Genomic DNA, 15,587 nt, shown 5'->3' with positions numbered 1-15,587 from the left:
CCCCCTCAAAGCCCACACAGGCTTGGAGAGCAAGATAGCATCCTTTTTTTAAAGTTTTTTTTTTGGGGGGGTGAGGGCAGAGACAGAGACCGCATGAGCAGGGGAGGGGCAGAGAGAGAGGGAGACAGAATGAGACTCGCAAGCAGAGCCTGATGTGGGGCTTGAACTCACGAAACCGTGGGATCGTGACCTGAGCTGAAACCAAGGGTTGGACGCTCAACCGACTGAGCCACCCAGGCGCCCCAAGCTAGCGGCATCCTTTTTATTTGACTGGCGCCTCGCTCCGGAAAATTTAAGACCCTTTGTTGTTGTTAAGCTCCCAGGAGGGTGGGGCTAGCCCGAAGCTGGGAGGTCACACTCCTGCAGCATCTGGGGGCGCAGACACCATGCACAAGGGTCCCCCCGCCCCCAGCCCTGTCCCTGCTTCAGGCAGGTGCCTGCAGCTGCTTAGCAAGTGGAGGGGGCGGGGCACTGACGGAGCAGGTTCAACTCTAGTCCCGGTTGCTCGGCCAGGCGCGTTGGCTACGTTCTGGACGTGCCACCTTGCGCGGCCTCAGCCCCTGACCGAGTCCACCCCCGCGCCCTCTTCCTAGATCACGCGCTGCCCCATGATCCCGTGCTACATCTCGTCTCCGGACGAATGTCTCTGGATGGACTGGGTCACGGAGAAGAACATCAACGGACATCAGGCCAAGTTCTTCGCCTGCATCAAGAGAAGCGACGGCTCGTGTGCGTGGTACCGCGGCGCGGCGCCCCCCAAGCAGGAATTTCTCGATATCGAGGACCCGTAAGCGGGCCAACAGCATCCCCTTTGGCCAACGGAAGAGCCTCCAAGAGTTCAGACTGGTCCAGCTCTGACATCCCTTCCCGGAAGCAGCATGAATAAAATAGTCATCCGAGCGGGTCTATATTGGTGTGATTCTCCTCCCGCCCCCCCCCTTCCCTTTTACGAACATGGTTGCGGTCCCACGCTCCATCCGCCAGCCTGGGCGGCGTGCGTCCCGGCCTCCCACCCTCGGGTGCGGACGGGAGTGGGACGCACGGGCCCGGCCACTGTCACAAACACTGAGCAGACAGCACTTAGGAGTCGCCCAGGCCTGGTCAGGGCAGAGCCTGGGAACGTGCGTTTTGCAGAAACTTTCGAGGGTCGTTGCAAGACTGTGTAGCAGGCCTACCAGGTCCCTTTCGTCCTGAGAGGGGCATGTCCCTCGTTTCCTGCAGCCTCCACGCCTCTGGCCCCAGGGTGGCAGTCCCCACCCTTTGCAAGTGCCCCGGCCTCCTCGGTGCCCATCATGGGCTCCCATAAGTACAGGAGTAGCCCTGGACGAGTGGCTTCCTCCTGCAGGAGCCCCGCTGACCCTGATGACCAGCAGAATTGCAGTGAGAGCCACGCTCCAGGGCCTTTGCGGCGTGGGCGACAAGCTTCAGCTTCAGTCCTGCCCCCCCCACACACACCCCAACTCTGGGGGAGTCTGTCGCATTCTGCCCTGAGGGCAGGCACCGGGGGGGACTCGCGGCTGCCCTTACAGTTTACTCCCAGGCGTCCGAAGTCCCTCCGGCTTCCCCCTCCTCGTCCCGGCCTCGAGCGCACAGGTGAGTGGCGCACGTCGGCTTTGCGAGGGGTCGCGTGCGCCCGGCGCACCGGGCTGGCTGTGCCCCCCACACACACCGCAGAGCCCCTCCCGGGCGGGTGTGACCTCCCTCAAAGACAGACGGCCGCTGGGCTGTGCACGGATTCCTGTGAGTGAAGTTAGCCGGGCCTGCCGTGAAGTCTTCCCCGGGAAGGGGAAAGTGGACGGGGGGTGGGTTCGGTGGGTCCCCTGCTGGGCCTCCGGATGCTGTGGCCAACACCTCCCGCTCCTAAAGACGAATTCTCAGATAATACGTGAACCTAAGTGACAGCTGTACCAAGCTCTACTTCTGTTTGTCCTGTTGGCGCTCTCAGTTGGAAAAAAAACAAAACAAAACATCGTAGGGGGCTAGAAAACCTGTCCCCCACCCGTGGCTTTCTGCTGCCCGTAAAATAGGGGTTAACGCAGGCAGAAATCTCTCAGTAACAATAAAGGCAATCTTTTCCTTCCTCCTTGTGTTGTCAAGATGACCCGTTCTGAGTTGGCCACGCGAATTAGGGAAGGGCACACGCGTGCACCAAAACCGAAGTCTGTCGGCCGGTGAATGGTCCCTCTGCAGAATGCTTCCAAAGTCACCATGTTCTAAGCCTGCTCTGTTCTGCGGTGACCCCAAAACACCCCTAAGACTCCTGACCACCCCCCCCGCCCCAAGTGGCATGTCGGTCCCATGCCTGCTGGGACCTGGTCAGCATAGATTTTTGATGACTTCCCTTTCTAGGGCAGACTAGAATATCCAGGAATCCGCCCTCGTTCCAAGGGTGCTTTCATGCTGTGCAGTGATAGTTTGTAAGATGTCATAATGGACCAGTCCACGGGATTGCAGTATATACGAGAACACCAGACCCCTCCAATCAATATAACACCCCACCCCCGTTTGCTTCCTGTATGGTGTTATCATATGTAACATTTACTCCTGTTTCTGCTGATTTTTTAAATGTCTTGGTTTGTTTCTGACATCAGTTGTAATCATTCCTGTGCTGTGTCTTATTACCCTTGGTAGGTGTTAGAGTTGCACTTTCTTGTTGTTGTTGTTTTTTTTTTTTTGTTTTTTTTTTTTGGTTAAGGTTTCTGCATCGTGGAAGCATTTGACCCAGAATGGAAAGCATAGCCTATGATGGTGGATTCCTTCAGATCTTTTGTTTCCTTCTTTGAGTATGGTTGCTTTTTTTCCATTTTGCTACCTTTTTGTTCTCTGGTTCAAGTCGTGACAAAGTAAAAGATCTTTGAGTAGGTCGGTTCTAAAATGTGGCCTTTCTACTTAATCCACACACATTGGTTCTTCTCGCCATGCTGAGCGGGGAAACAGAAACAGAAACAAAAAAAAAAAAAATCAAGACGAAGTGCCCAGTGGCAGCCAAGAGACAAAGCCACTCAAATACCGTCAGAGTAAATAATTGCAACATGTATGTAGTTCGAGAAGGCTCTCCATTCGGCATTGTCTAATTTATGTGTTATGTTCTAAGCACTGCTCGTTCCTCCCACCATTCTTGTCTGCATTCAAGCAACTCAAAATATTTAAAATGAAGTTTACATTGTAGTTATTTTCAAATCTTTGCTTGATAAGTATTAAGAAATATCGGACTTGCTGCCATAATTTAAAGCTTTGTTTGATTGTGTTTGTTTTTGCTTGGTTTTGTTGGTTTTTTTTGTTTTGTTTTTTTGGTTTTTTTGTTTTTTTTTTTTTTTAATTTTTGGGCAATGTGTTTTTGCTGGAATATGAAGTCTGAGACCTTCCTGTGCTGGGAACACGTAAGAGCTGTTGAACTTTGACAAGCAGACTGCGCATGTCTCCGATGCTTTGTATCATTCTTGAGTGATCGCTCGGTCAATGGACAATAAACAGTATTATCAAGAACGTTGGCTCTGTCCGTGTGGCTGTATCCGACGTTGTGGCGTAAGAACCAGCCCCGACACCTCCAAAGGAGTCGCTCCCGTGGAAGGGGGGAGGGTGCTTCGTCTATGAGAGAAACAGAGGGCTGGGTGCTCAGAGGAGAACGTGGGGTAACTCAGCAGGGAGGGGGCAGACAGTGGTAAAGATGATTTGAAATTGGCCAAGGGGCAGAGTGCATGGCACAGGCCCTTTGTTCATCTAGCAGACGCACCCCACTTGCTATGCTATGCGGCACACAGAGCAGAGCCCCGTGCCCATCTTGCGTCCTCGACGGGGAGCACCTCCTGCCCCTCGTCCTCCTTCTTCGCCCACGTCCACACCCCGCACACCCCACTTGAGGTCATCAGGGAAATTCCAGGTGTGAAACAGCGTCACCTGTAAATGCTTCAGTCCGTGTCTTTTAAAAATAAGGACTATTTAAAATTTTTTTTTCAACGTTTTTTATTTATTTTTGGGAGAGAGACAGACAGAGCATGAACGGGGGAGGGGCAGAGAGAGGGAGACACAGAATCGGAAACAGGCTCCAGGCTCTGAGCCATCAGCCCAGAGCCCGACGCGGGGCTCGAACTCACGGACCGCGAGATCGTGACCTGGCTGAAGTCGGACGCTTAACCGACTGCGCCACCCAGGCGCCCCAATAAGGACTATTTAAAACACATTTCCGGGGCGCCTGGGTGGCTCAGTCGGTTAAGCATCCGACTTCGGCTCAGGTCGTGATCTCACGGTTTGTGGGTTCGAGCCCCGCGTCCGACTCTATGCTGACAGCTTGGAACCTGGAGCCTGCTTCCGATTCTGTGTCTCCCTCTCTCTCTGCCTCTCCCCAGCTCCCTCTCTTTCTCTCTCTCTCTCTCTCAAAAATGAATATTCAAATTTTTTTTAATAAAAGCGAAAAATTTTTTTAAAAAATGAAAAAGGAGCACAGTTCCGGAATATTTTAATCACACCCTAAAAACGTAATTGGTATGTGCCTGTATCAGTGTTCAGACATCTCCGATGGTCCCATAGGATGCTTTTTTATGGTCCACTGGTGTGAATCAGGATCCTCATAAGGACCATACATTGTAGTTCCTCTCCAAGGCTCTTTTTTTCCCGCAGGTTCCCCTCCCTCCCCGCGCCCACTCTCCTTCGAGCAGGGAAAGATGGCCTTGTCGTGATTTAAACTTGAACCAAGTCTCACGTCGCACCAGGTCACCATAAGAAAACTCTTTAATGGTCTGAGTCCTTAGCCACCCCGTGGCGCATTTGCAGAACGTGATCTTCCTGGCAGAAACCAGAAGACGTGTATTCCCTGCTTTACGCGGCTGCCGCTGGGTCGGCGAGAACACAGTTCGCAGCAAAGAGGTAAGAGGACCAAGTTCGCCCCGATGTCTGCGTCACTGACCACTAAGTGTCGCCCATTTCACGTCACCTGTGGCAGAACTGTGTGGATTGTTCTTCCCGTCGGGTGAAACGAGGGGAGTGGCCTGGGAACGGACCCAAACCATCTGTGTTGTGCGAATGCGCTTCCTGGGCACCCGTGGCCCTCTGGAGGCCCCACGGGGTCTTTGCAAAGAGCACATCACATGATTGCTACCCGGTTCGTTTGTTTTATGTAATGTAGGTCAAGTGGGACTTTGGAAAAACACTTATTGTGGAAATTTTCAAACATTAAAAAAAGGCAGAGGGGTGCCTGGTGGCTCAGTCGGTTGATCGCCCGACTCTGGCCCAGGCCATGATCTCATGGTCCGTGAGTTCGAGCCCCGCATCGGGCTCTGTGCTGACAGCTCAGAACCCGGAGCCTGCTTCTTATTCTGTGTCTCCCTCTCTCTCCCTGCCCCTCTACCACTCATGCTCTCTCTCTCTCTCTCTGTCTCTCTCTCTCTCTCTCTCTGTCTCAAAAACTAAATAAACATTAAAAAAATTTTTTTTCAAAGTCAGAGAACGATAGAACAAACTCTGTGCACCTGTGATCCCGTTTCAACAGTCATCCCAGTTTTCTTAATCTTTGCAAACTATTTTATTGTATTATTTTATTTTATTTCATTCTTTTTAAATATTTATTCTTGAGAGATAGAGTGTGAGCAGAGGAGGGGCAGAGAGAGAGAGAGAGAGAGAGAGAGAGAGAGAATGATCGGGGGAGGGGCAGAGAGAGAGAGAGGGAGACACAGAATCGGAAGCAGTCTCCAGGCTCCGAGCTGTCAGCACAGAGCCCGATGCGGGCTCAAACTCACGAACCATGAGACTGTGACCTGAGCCAAAGTTGGACGCTTAACCCGACTGAGCCACCCAGGTCCCCCTCCCTCCTAATTATTAACGGGTATGTTTAACTGATCTAACTTAGCAACAATAAGTCACAGTGGAGCTACAGATATTTTACTGGGGTCAGTTTTACGATGGACAGTCTGCTGTTCCCACAGATTTTACATGAAGACTTTGAGATTCCTCTCTGAACAGGTTCTATCTTTAGCCTTGGGTTGGAGCTTTGAGCTGACCCCCCAGCCCGCCCTGTCGCACACAGTTGCCGTGAATCCTTTGCGGTGAAAGGCAGCCCTTTGATTTGGGGAAACCGTTAGCTCCAATAGCAGATTTTCTCCTTCAGGAAACAAATGGATTATGAAGGGGCAGAGAGAGAGGGAGACACAGAATCGGAAGCAGGCTCCGGGCTCTGAGCTGTCAGCACAGAGCCCACTCGGGGCTTGAACCCACGAACCGGGAGATCGTGACCTGAGCCGAAGTCGAACCCTGAACCGACTGAGCCACCCAAGCGCCCCCATTTTATTTTTTTTTTAAGTGATCTCCACACCCAGCTGGGGCTCGAACTCACAACCCCGAGATCAAGAGTCACATGCTCTACCAACTGAGCCAGCCAGGAGCCCCCCAGGATGTGTTCTTATCAGAGATTAAGAGGGGGAACCCTCCCGAAATCCACGTTCCCAGACGCCAGCCCAGAAGCAGACCTTCTGAAGGAGAGCAGCCTGTGGGAACTTCTGCATACACACCCTGACCCTTTCATGTTTGTGACTTTCCCCAGGCTCAGGAGACTCTGACCCTGAACTCCCCTGGGCAACTGCTTAGCAAATCATTCTAATAATAATCCTGGTCAAAGCTAACATTTTATTTTATTTTTTATTTTTTTTATTAAAAAAAAATTTTTTTTTTTTACATTTATTTACTTTTGAGACAGAGAGAGACAGAGCATGAACGTGGGAGGGTCAGAGAGAGGAAGACACAGAATCCGAAACAGGCTCCAGGTTCCAAGTTGTCAGCCCAGAGCCCGACGCGGGGCTCGAACCCACGGACCGCGAGATCGTGACCTGAGCTGAAGTCGGACACTTAACCGACCGAGCCACCCAGGCGCCCCAAAGCTAACATTTTATTCCACGCCAGGATTCATACCGAGGGCTTCACGTACGTTATCCCAGGGGACACGGGCCAAATCCGAGAAGCCCGTGCTCTCATCCTTCTTGGTTGGTAGATAAAGAGTCTGAGGCATAGGGAGGTCCGTTTCCTGGGCACCCGGCCAGTAAGCACTGGGGCTGGGGTTGAACCCGGGCAGAGGCGGGGTCTGGCCTCCTCCCTCCCGCAGCATCCCTGAGGACCGCCAGCCACCAGCCTGGCACAAGCAGCTTCCCCTCCCCCAGACTGTCTCCCTCCTGGGGACATTTTGCCTTCCGTTTGCATGAAGAAGGGCCTTGTAGTGGCTTTTGTTTTCCTTTGCATGTGTCAGTTTTCAGAACAAGTTTTTGCCAGACTTGAAGCGAGCGTGACAAAATCCCAGTGTCAGCTAAGATCCCAGTGTCAGCTAAGACACATCAAAACACCAAAATGCCTGTGATGGGTTGTAGTTTGCAAACTTGAAAAGGGTCAAATTCAACTGCCTGGAAGATTCATCTCTATACAATTTATCTTCCAAACTGGGACACTTTCGAGAGAGCAAGAGAGTGCTCGCAACGCGTGCGGCATAAACCAGGACGTGGTGTCGCCGTAGGACGACTTCCCCACGGACACCGGGTGCATCGAACCCCCCTCCGCTGTGGTCCCAGGTGCGTGGCACCCGCCTCAGCACCCCACGGCCCCAGGGCCCTGCGGTCTGGGAGCAAAGGTGCACCAGGCAAGGTGGTTGTGGATTCCGTAACAGATAGACCCAACGTCTCCGAAGCTAACAAAGAGAGGGGATTTCTTGCCAAGATCAACGGGGACATTTGTTGGGTGACCTTCCTCAGGCGATTCAGAGACCTGGGCTCTTTCCCTCTGTGTCCCCACCACCTTCCGGAGCCTCAGAGTCCTTCGCTTTCGGCCAGAAAAAGGAGCAGAGGAGGCCCCGGCAGATTCTCAGCCTCCGGCCTGGGCTTGGGTGTGACACCTGTCACTTCCTCTCCCGGGCATCGGAGAGAATTAGTCACGGCTGAAACTCCCTACGGGAAGCTTCTGGCCACGGCCCCCTGGGCCAGTACCCACCTCCTTCCCAGGCAGGCCCAGACTAAGCCAAAGAACAATCTAGTTGAGCCTGATTCGTATGGCACCCTGGGCAGTGGCGGAGGTCTGAGTGTCCAATGCAAGGTGGTGCTGGGATTTAAACGGAAGGTCTTGGGGCGCCTGGGTGGCTCAGGTGGTTAAGCGTCTGACTTGGGCTCAGGTCATGATCTCCTGGTTCACGGGTTCAAGCCCTGCATCGGGCTCTGCACTGACAGTGTGGAGCCTGCCTGGGATTCTCTCTCTCCCCCTCTCTCTGCCCCTCCCCCACTTGCGTGTGTGTGTGTGTGCACTCTCTCTCTCTCAAAAATAAACATTTTTCTTAAAAGGTAAGTTCTAATTTGATTCATTTTGGTTACACTTTTTTTTTTTTTTTTTTGAATTAAGAATTTTAGGGGAGGGGCACCTGGGTGGCTCGGTCGGTGAAGCCTCCTACTTGCTACAAGGTCAGGTCATGATCTCGCAGTTCATGAGTTCAATCCCCGTCTCGGGCTCTGTGCTGCCAGCTCAGAACCCGGAGCCTGTTTTGGATTCTGTGTCTCCCCCTCTCTCTTCCCCTCCTCCACTGGCACTCTGTCTCTCTCTCTTTCTCGAAAAATGAATAAACATTTACAACACTTTTTAAAGAAAGAATATTTTCGGGGCACCGGGGTGGTTCAGTCGGTTAAGCAAGCATCTGACTGTTGATCTCAGCTCAGGTCTTGATCTCGCAGTCTTGAGTTCAAGCCCCACGTGGGGCTCTGCACTGGGCACGAAGCTACTTAAAAAAAAAAAAAAAAAAAAGAGAACGTTTTATTATTTTCAGTGTTTTTCTCCCTTTCTCCTTCAGGATTTAGAGATTATTCAATTGTCCCATCTTCGCTATTTCATTTTCTGTTTGGTTGGTCTTCGTGAACATTTACATGCACAGTATATCTGCAGTGAACCAGGCCCGGGGACACTCGGATGAGTGAGACATAGTGAGGGCTTTAAGAGTCATGGTAGGGGAGGGAGAAGACCAGAGAACATTCCAATTAATATATAAATGGAAAGTGCAGCAGGCCCAAGGCAACACAAACCTAATGGCAGGGATGGAGGGAATCCAGGAAGACTTCCTGGAGGAGGTGGCGCCTGAGGAGAAGTTGGAGAAGGGCAAGTGGGAAAGGGAATTTAGCCCAAAGACCGGTTGGAGCCTACAACAGAGACAGCCTTGTTAGGGTCTGGGCGGGGGCGCTTGGATTCAGCTCTGCTGAGAGATCCAGGGCAGGGAGTGGCTGGGGGAGAAGGAGGAAAAGGCAAGCAAGTAGCCAGCCCCCCGGGGACCATTAGAGACCATACGAAGGAGCTTGTCTTTCCCATCAGCTTCTGGTGACAGGGAAGGGTTCAGGCAGGTGCACAGTGTTTTCGGGTAGGCCCTTCAACTATATTATTCTTTTTGGCCGTTTGAGTGATGGATCTGGCCATCCCAGTAACGCAGGTGCAGAGGGAGAAGGGCTTTATTTGGGCAATTAGATGGAGGGAAGAGAGTGGCTTGAGGAATATTTGAGTAGTAAAATTAGCAAAATGTGTTGATTGACGATTTACACGGGGAGGGAGAGAGATGAGACCAGGATGTGGACCAGGAAGGTGGATGTTGGGGTCATTGTCTGTATCAGCCTGGGTTCACTCAGGAACACCAAAACCACTCTGTGCAGATTTTAAAACAGAGGGGATTTGGGGCGCCTGGGTAGCTCAGTCGGTTAAGTGTCTAATTCTTGATGTCGGCTCAGGTCACGATCTCATTGTTCGTGAGTTCCAGCCCCGCATCGGGCTCTGTGCTAACCGTGCAGAGCCTGCCTGGGATTCTCTCCCTCTCCCTCTCTCTCTGGCCCTCCCCCATTCACTCTCTCTCTCTCTCTCAAAATAAAGAAGTAAACTTAAAAAAAAAAAAACAAAAAACGGGATTAAAGCAGAGATTGCTTACAACCTGATGGAAGCCAACCAGAGAACATCAGGCAGCTGTTAGCACTTCTAGGGCAGAGGGACAGAGGTTGGAGGCTGTCCTACAAGAGCCCAGGGAGGGGACAGGCTGGGGAGGGAGAAGGCTGGAACCACAGTGCACATCGCTGGAGGGAGCCAGGGACTCCCGTCCCGAGCAGAAAGGGTGGAAGAGAGAGGCCCGGCCACTCCTTTCCTTTGCCCTCCAGTCTCGCCAGTGACCCCCAGTGGCCAGACCCTCCTGGATGCCAGGGAGCTTGGAAAAGCTGAAAAGGACAAGGATTCGGTCTGAGCTCCAGCCCGGCAGCCCAAGGGGGCAACAGGGCAGAAAAAGAGAGGCAGTTGAGGCAAGAAGGAATGCGCCCGTGTCCGCGCATGGTGGGCTCAAGGGTTTGTGGATCCTGCAGGGAGGTGATCAGCAGACACTTACTGGACCCCCCGTTCCCAAGATGGGGGTCGGGGGAGCAGAGGGCTGCAGCTGCGCATGTGGAAGGTCCTGGACTACAGGCATAGTTACAGTGGTGATGGCCACGGCAATGGACCGCTCATGGGGCAGGTGTTTGTGTTACTGAAAAGAAACATTTAACTTTTCCAAGACGGTTGCATCATGTTATACTCCTAGGGGTTTTACGAGTCTACTCGCCTCGCCTTCTCTCCAACACAGTGGTGTTTTCAATTTTAGCTGTCCTAGTGGGCGTGAAACATCCCTCGGTGTGGTTTTCATTTGCATTTCTCTGGTGACCTTTGAGATGAAGCGCTTTAGGAAAGGCCTACTTGAACATACCTCGAGGAGATTCCGCGCTGAGGCTTCTTATCGAGAGTCGAGTCGAGTCGGGAGGGGGAGTTAGGGTGGGAGTGTGGGTGGCGGAAAGCTCTTCCCTACTGGGTTTCAGATTACTTTGTGAAGCAGGACAGAAGCCTCTCGGCTAACCTGTCATCTCAGATTTTCGGGGTCTCTCTGAGGGCCTGAGCTAATGGTGTAAACCTGGAGCCGGGAACACCTGGGTTTAAACCCTCACATCACCTCTTTGCAGAGATGGTGCGCATGCTCAGTTTTTTTTTTTTTTTAATCTGTAAAATGGGAACAGTATCTTTTTATAGGGTTGCCGGGGAGGCTTAAGGCATACAATGTTGGCAAGGCGACAGACCAGCTAGGTCTCTGACACATAGTATCAGTTCAGCTATGGAAGCAAAGGTGTTCAGTTTTGTTAAGCGCTACAGATCTGCTGGAGATTGTCTTTATTCCCCAGATGAGGAAATCCAGGTTAGTTCACTGTCCAAAGCAACCCGCGAATTAGGGCAGCGCTGGCATAAAAGCCTAGTCTCCTCCTTCCCCTGTCAGTTGCCAGCCCTTGGGACCTGCCCCCACACTTCTAATCACTCGCTTACACATGGGATCAGGCGACACCATAGTGAGAACTGTCTTGGTTTGAATCACTGTCTCGGGGCACAGAATGCTCTCACCCCAGGAACAGATCTCGATCTGAAGCTCCTGAGGGCTCTCCCAGGCCCGGGCCCCTACGGTTTTGTTTCTGCTTGTTTGCTTTTTCAGGACACCAGCATCCACGTAACAACTACAGGGTGAATTTTGTCCCAGCGACACCTGTTGTGGGTCCATCTCCAATCCCGGCCCCAAGGACTGTCGGGGTGCAGCGTGGGCATGGAGACTAGCTCTAGGCGGTTCCCCCAGGAGCTCACCCAACCCGCCGCAGGCTTCCCTGCCAAGAAAGAGCAGGCAGACAAGGCTCTGAGCGCCAGGTTGTGATTTTGGGTCGTTTATTCCCACCCGCTGCCCTCGTCAGTGTCAGAGAGCCACGGAAGGTCAGGCTAGGAGCCGCTCGTTCTCCCCCCCTGCCCGTTCACGCGAGGAGTGGGTCTGGTGAAAAGGCTGTTTTAAAATACCGCAGAAGCAATGCGTATTTGCAAGCATTCAACCAAGAGCTGAACGCAGTCGTCACAGGATGATGCGTTTGGAGGTCGGGAGTGGGGCCAGGGAATTGCACACGGTCCCCCCCCCCCCCTCCCCCGGCCCCGGACATTTCAGAGGTCAACCGCCACCACTCCCCACAGTCATCCCAGCAGCTCTTTGCTCGGCCCTCCCTGGCTTTTCCGGGCCTGCCGCCCTCATCGCGCCCGGTCCGGGGCTCGGTCACTAAAGGCCCTGGAGAGCGAGGCCGACACCCCGCGACATCAGCACCACCCGCGCCGGGCACTGGGCGCGGGACTGAGGCCGCGCCAGGTGCGTTGCGCGTTAAGGACCCGGAAGCGGACGCCTCACGTGCTCTCCGGGAACTCGCCCGGCTCCGACCCAGGGGGCGGGGCGTCTCCGACTCTGCGTGCTTGCGTCATCGCGTAGGGGGCGGGGCCGCGGGATGAGGGGATGACGTATCGGCTGCGTAGAGCGACTGTGGGCGGGCCCAGGGAGCGGGGCCTGCTGCTCTTAAAGCAGCCACGACGTTTCGAGCCCGGCAGCGCTGGCCTCGAGTCGCGGCGCCTTTAAGCGTCGCGGTGACACGTGTGTGAGGCGCCCGAGGCCCGGATGGTGCGTGTGCAGGGCCCGGGCGGAGCAGACGCCAGCGCCGCGGGCCTGAAGCCGGGCCCACCGAGGGCCGGGTAGGCTGGGGCCGGGTGGCGGCCGCGCGCGGGCCGAGAGAAGGCTGCGCGTCCGGCCGGGTGGAGGGCTTCCGCGGGGCCTGGGGTGCGGGAAGATGCGCCCTGGCGGGGGGGGGGGGGGTGGGGGGGCGCCGCACAGGGGACATGTGGGTACTCGTCCTCGAGGGGCTCAGGGACCCGTAGGGAGGGCCCAGGGCTACTCGGTTGGCCAGTTCGGGGCTGCTCTGTCCGTGAGGGGCTCGGGGGTTCACGGGAAGGGCCAGGAGCGCGCGTTCCGCGAGGGGCTCGGGGGTCCACGGGGAGGGTCATGGGTGCGCGGCCCGTGAGGGGCTCCGGGGTCCATGGGGAGGGTCAGGGGCGCGCGGTCCGAGAGGGTTCTGCAGTCCACGGGGAGGGTCAGGGGCGCGTCGTCCGCGCGGGGTTCGGGGGGCTCCACAGGAAGGGTCCGGGAGGCTTCCTCTTTGCTGTTCCCGGGGAACCCTGACCGGTGATGGAGGGGAGAGCCTGCCCCAGCCAGGAGCTCCGGGGGGTCGGAGGAGGCAACTGCCTGTGTCGGTCGTGGACACGGTCCTTACCCACGGAAGCATCATTTATGCAGAAACCAGACTCTCTGAAATGGCTTAAGTCAAAATCTGGAGGAGCCTGTTCGGTTTGGCAACAGTGCTGCCATCTCATTTTTTTCCTTTTAGTGAAAAACGTGGGAAAGACTTACCCCCGGAGAAGGTAACCTTCCTCAGGGTCATGGTCAAGGTGGATGCGAGTGGGTGAGGACAAGGTGGGAGGAGGGTGTTTAAAATACCCGTTTTAGTGGGTAGTGTCGAGTCTCCCCTGGGGTTATAGGAGCTAGACCGAGTAGCATTCTAAAACCGAGAGCGATGAGAGAGGAAAGCGTCCAGCCTGCTTTCTGTAAGCGATTGCTGAGAATCCGGCCTCCAAGGAGAGGGAGGCTCTGCTCGCCTCTGCAGAAGAGCCCGGAGGCCCCCTGTGAAGGTGCCCCAGGGAGGCCGGGGCTCTGTCCATCTGGGGCTCCTCCCCCACCAGCACGTGGTTGACCCTGTGAGTCTCGAGTGCATTTCATCCTGGAAAAGTGAATTTACAGGGCGGAGGGAGAGGGAATATGAGGCAGCTGTGTCCGGCTGCTCTCCGAGGTGGAACTAGGCACCCGGGAGCCCGAGCTGTTCTGGACCATAAGCGACGCGGAATGGAGGGAGCATCCTTCCCGACTTTGGAAGAGCAGGTTGTCAGATGCGCACATCAGAGGGCTTGCTGGTGATTGCAAGGACGTTTTTCTCTGGGTTCCTGCCCCTCAGAGGGAAATAACTTTTTGGTTATTGATGTTTTGGACAGCATCGGTGACACAGGGGTCGATCTTTGTCAGAAGTCGAAAAATGACGTTTGTTCAAAAATCTCTGACTTCCACAGTGAGGAGTGGGCGGTGGGATGGGGGTTCTTGAAATTACTTCTCTTGAAATAAATCGGGTTATATCTCCCGAGTTCTGTTCGTCCCCTCGCTGTTTGGTCCCCCAGCATTTGCCCTTGGGCCCATGTCTGTCTATGCCCTCACCTGTGCACAGTGAGGTATGAGTCTTGATTAAAACAGGGATATTATAGGGCGATTTTTGTAAGACCGGGATCTTCAGTTTCCACATTGGCTTTTCTTCTGAGATCACGTTTATTATGCTCCCTCTTTATTTTGGTGTGGGTATGCTTTTATTTATGGATATGAAATACAATGTATCTGAAATTTGCTGTCGGTAACTGTGGGGACAGGAGAGGAATATGGGTTGGGCTCACATAGTAACTGCTGATATGAATAAAGGGAACGTGGTGGTCCCTATGTTGATTTCTCCACATTGCATATATTTAGAAGGAAAAAGAACGTATGTTTATTTTTGAGAGACAGAGCAGTGGAGGGGCAGAGAGAGAGGAGGACAGAGGATCCAAAGCGAAGTCTGCTGACAGAGAACCTGATGCGGGGCTCGAACTCCCGAGCTGCGAGATCATGACCTGAGCCAAAGTCAGACGCTTAACCACCTGAGCCACCCAGGCGCCCCCACGTTGTATACATTCGAACGTTTTCACCGCAAAAAAATTTTCAGTACCTTAATCTTATGTAATCATAGTGATCGTGGATGGCAAGGACAAGAAATCTGCACTTAGCAAAGTGAAAATGTGGCGATTCTCTCTGCTCCTTCAATTTTTTTTTTCCTTTTTTCTACTGGTCTCTGAAATGTGGAAGTTGGAGGTGATTATTACCTCTCACTTTCTGGAAAGCATTTTGGACCGGAGCCCCCTGGGGATTTTTGGCCCCTGGACTTGTCCCTGGTTTGAAGGTTAGGACGCAGGGCAGAGGGCAGTGCTTCCCTCGTGTGCACGTTGCAGAGTTTGGAGCTGGTGCGTTCAGTTCTTCTCCAGAATCTTCCTAAATCCGGCAGTCGACACTCCTTCAGCCTTCACACCGACTCTTCCAGGGAGATCGTCGGCCTCCCTGCTCTGTGTCCATGCAGTGGGGCCGAGGGGACCGTGCCTCACGTGGTGCTCTGTTCACCCCACAGATTCTGAACGACAGGCCCGCAGCTTTGGTGACTGACCAAGCCAAAGGCGAGGAGCTCGGGCATCTGAGGGTCGCGCACCGCACCTGCCCGCTCTGGCCCAGAACCTGACCCCATGCTGCAACAGCAGCACGCCCAAGGTCAGACGTCCCAGGTAAGGCAGCAGAGGTGTCTGTGTATCTTCTCATTTCTCCGAGCTGTCGGCCTGTTCAGGTGGTGGGAACCCTGGGATAACGACTCTCAGGAAAGGTTCTTTTGTTTCCTCAAATCAAAGAATTTGTGCTTGCTCTTTTAAAGATAAGTCCCAGGGTGCCTGGGTGGCTCGGTTGGTCAAGAATCCCACTCTTGATTTCAGCCCAAGGTCGTGATCTGGCGGTTGTGGGTTCGGGACCTGTGTCGGGCTCCGCGCTGAGTCTGGAACTTGCTAGGGAATCTTCCTTTCCTTTTCTCTGGCCCTCCCCTGCTCACGCGCACGTGTGCCTGTATGCACGC

At 53.9% G+C, this 15,587-nt stretch overlaps 2 protein-coding genes across 7 annotated transcripts in view; both read left to right on the top strand.

Moving 5' to 3' along the window:
• LOC102952846 (metalloproteinase inhibitor 2) overlaps positions 1–3,486 on the top strand; it is a 48,055-nt gene extending 44,569 nt beyond the window's left edge. For both annotated transcript variants that reach the window (XM_042967703.1, XM_042967704.1), the window contains one exon: positions 594–3,486. In XM_042967703.1, coding sequence (XP_042823637.1) covers positions 594–791 — 198 coding nt within the window. In that variant the 3' untranslated portion in view covers positions 792–3,486. The remainder of the gene's footprint in view (positions 1–593) is intronic.
• Positions 3,487–12,456: 8,970 nt separating this feature from the next.
• USP36 (ubiquitin specific peptidase 36) overlaps positions 12,457–15,587 on the top strand; it is a 36,919-nt gene continuing 33,788 nt past the window's right edge. For 4 of the 5 annotated variants that reach the window (XM_042965712.1, XM_042965711.1, XM_042965710.1 and 1 more), the window contains exons 1-2: positions 12,459–12,543; positions 15,099–15,249. The gene's annotated coding sequence lies outside the window, so the exon portion shown is untranslated. Of the gene's footprint in view, positions 12,544–15,098; positions 15,250–15,587 lie in introns of all 5 variants that reach the window. The other variant, XM_042965709.1, reaches the window with a different exon arrangement.

The sequence above is a fragment of the Panthera tigris genome, chromosome E1, assembly GCF_018350195.1.
Source record: "Panthera tigris isolate Pti1 chromosome E1, P.tigris_Pti1_mat1.1, whole genome shotgun sequence".
Taxonomy (NCBI): Eukaryota; Metazoa; Chordata; class Mammalia; order Carnivora; family Felidae; genus Panthera; species Panthera tigris.
This window is presented reverse-complemented; position numbering and strand designations above follow the sequence as displayed.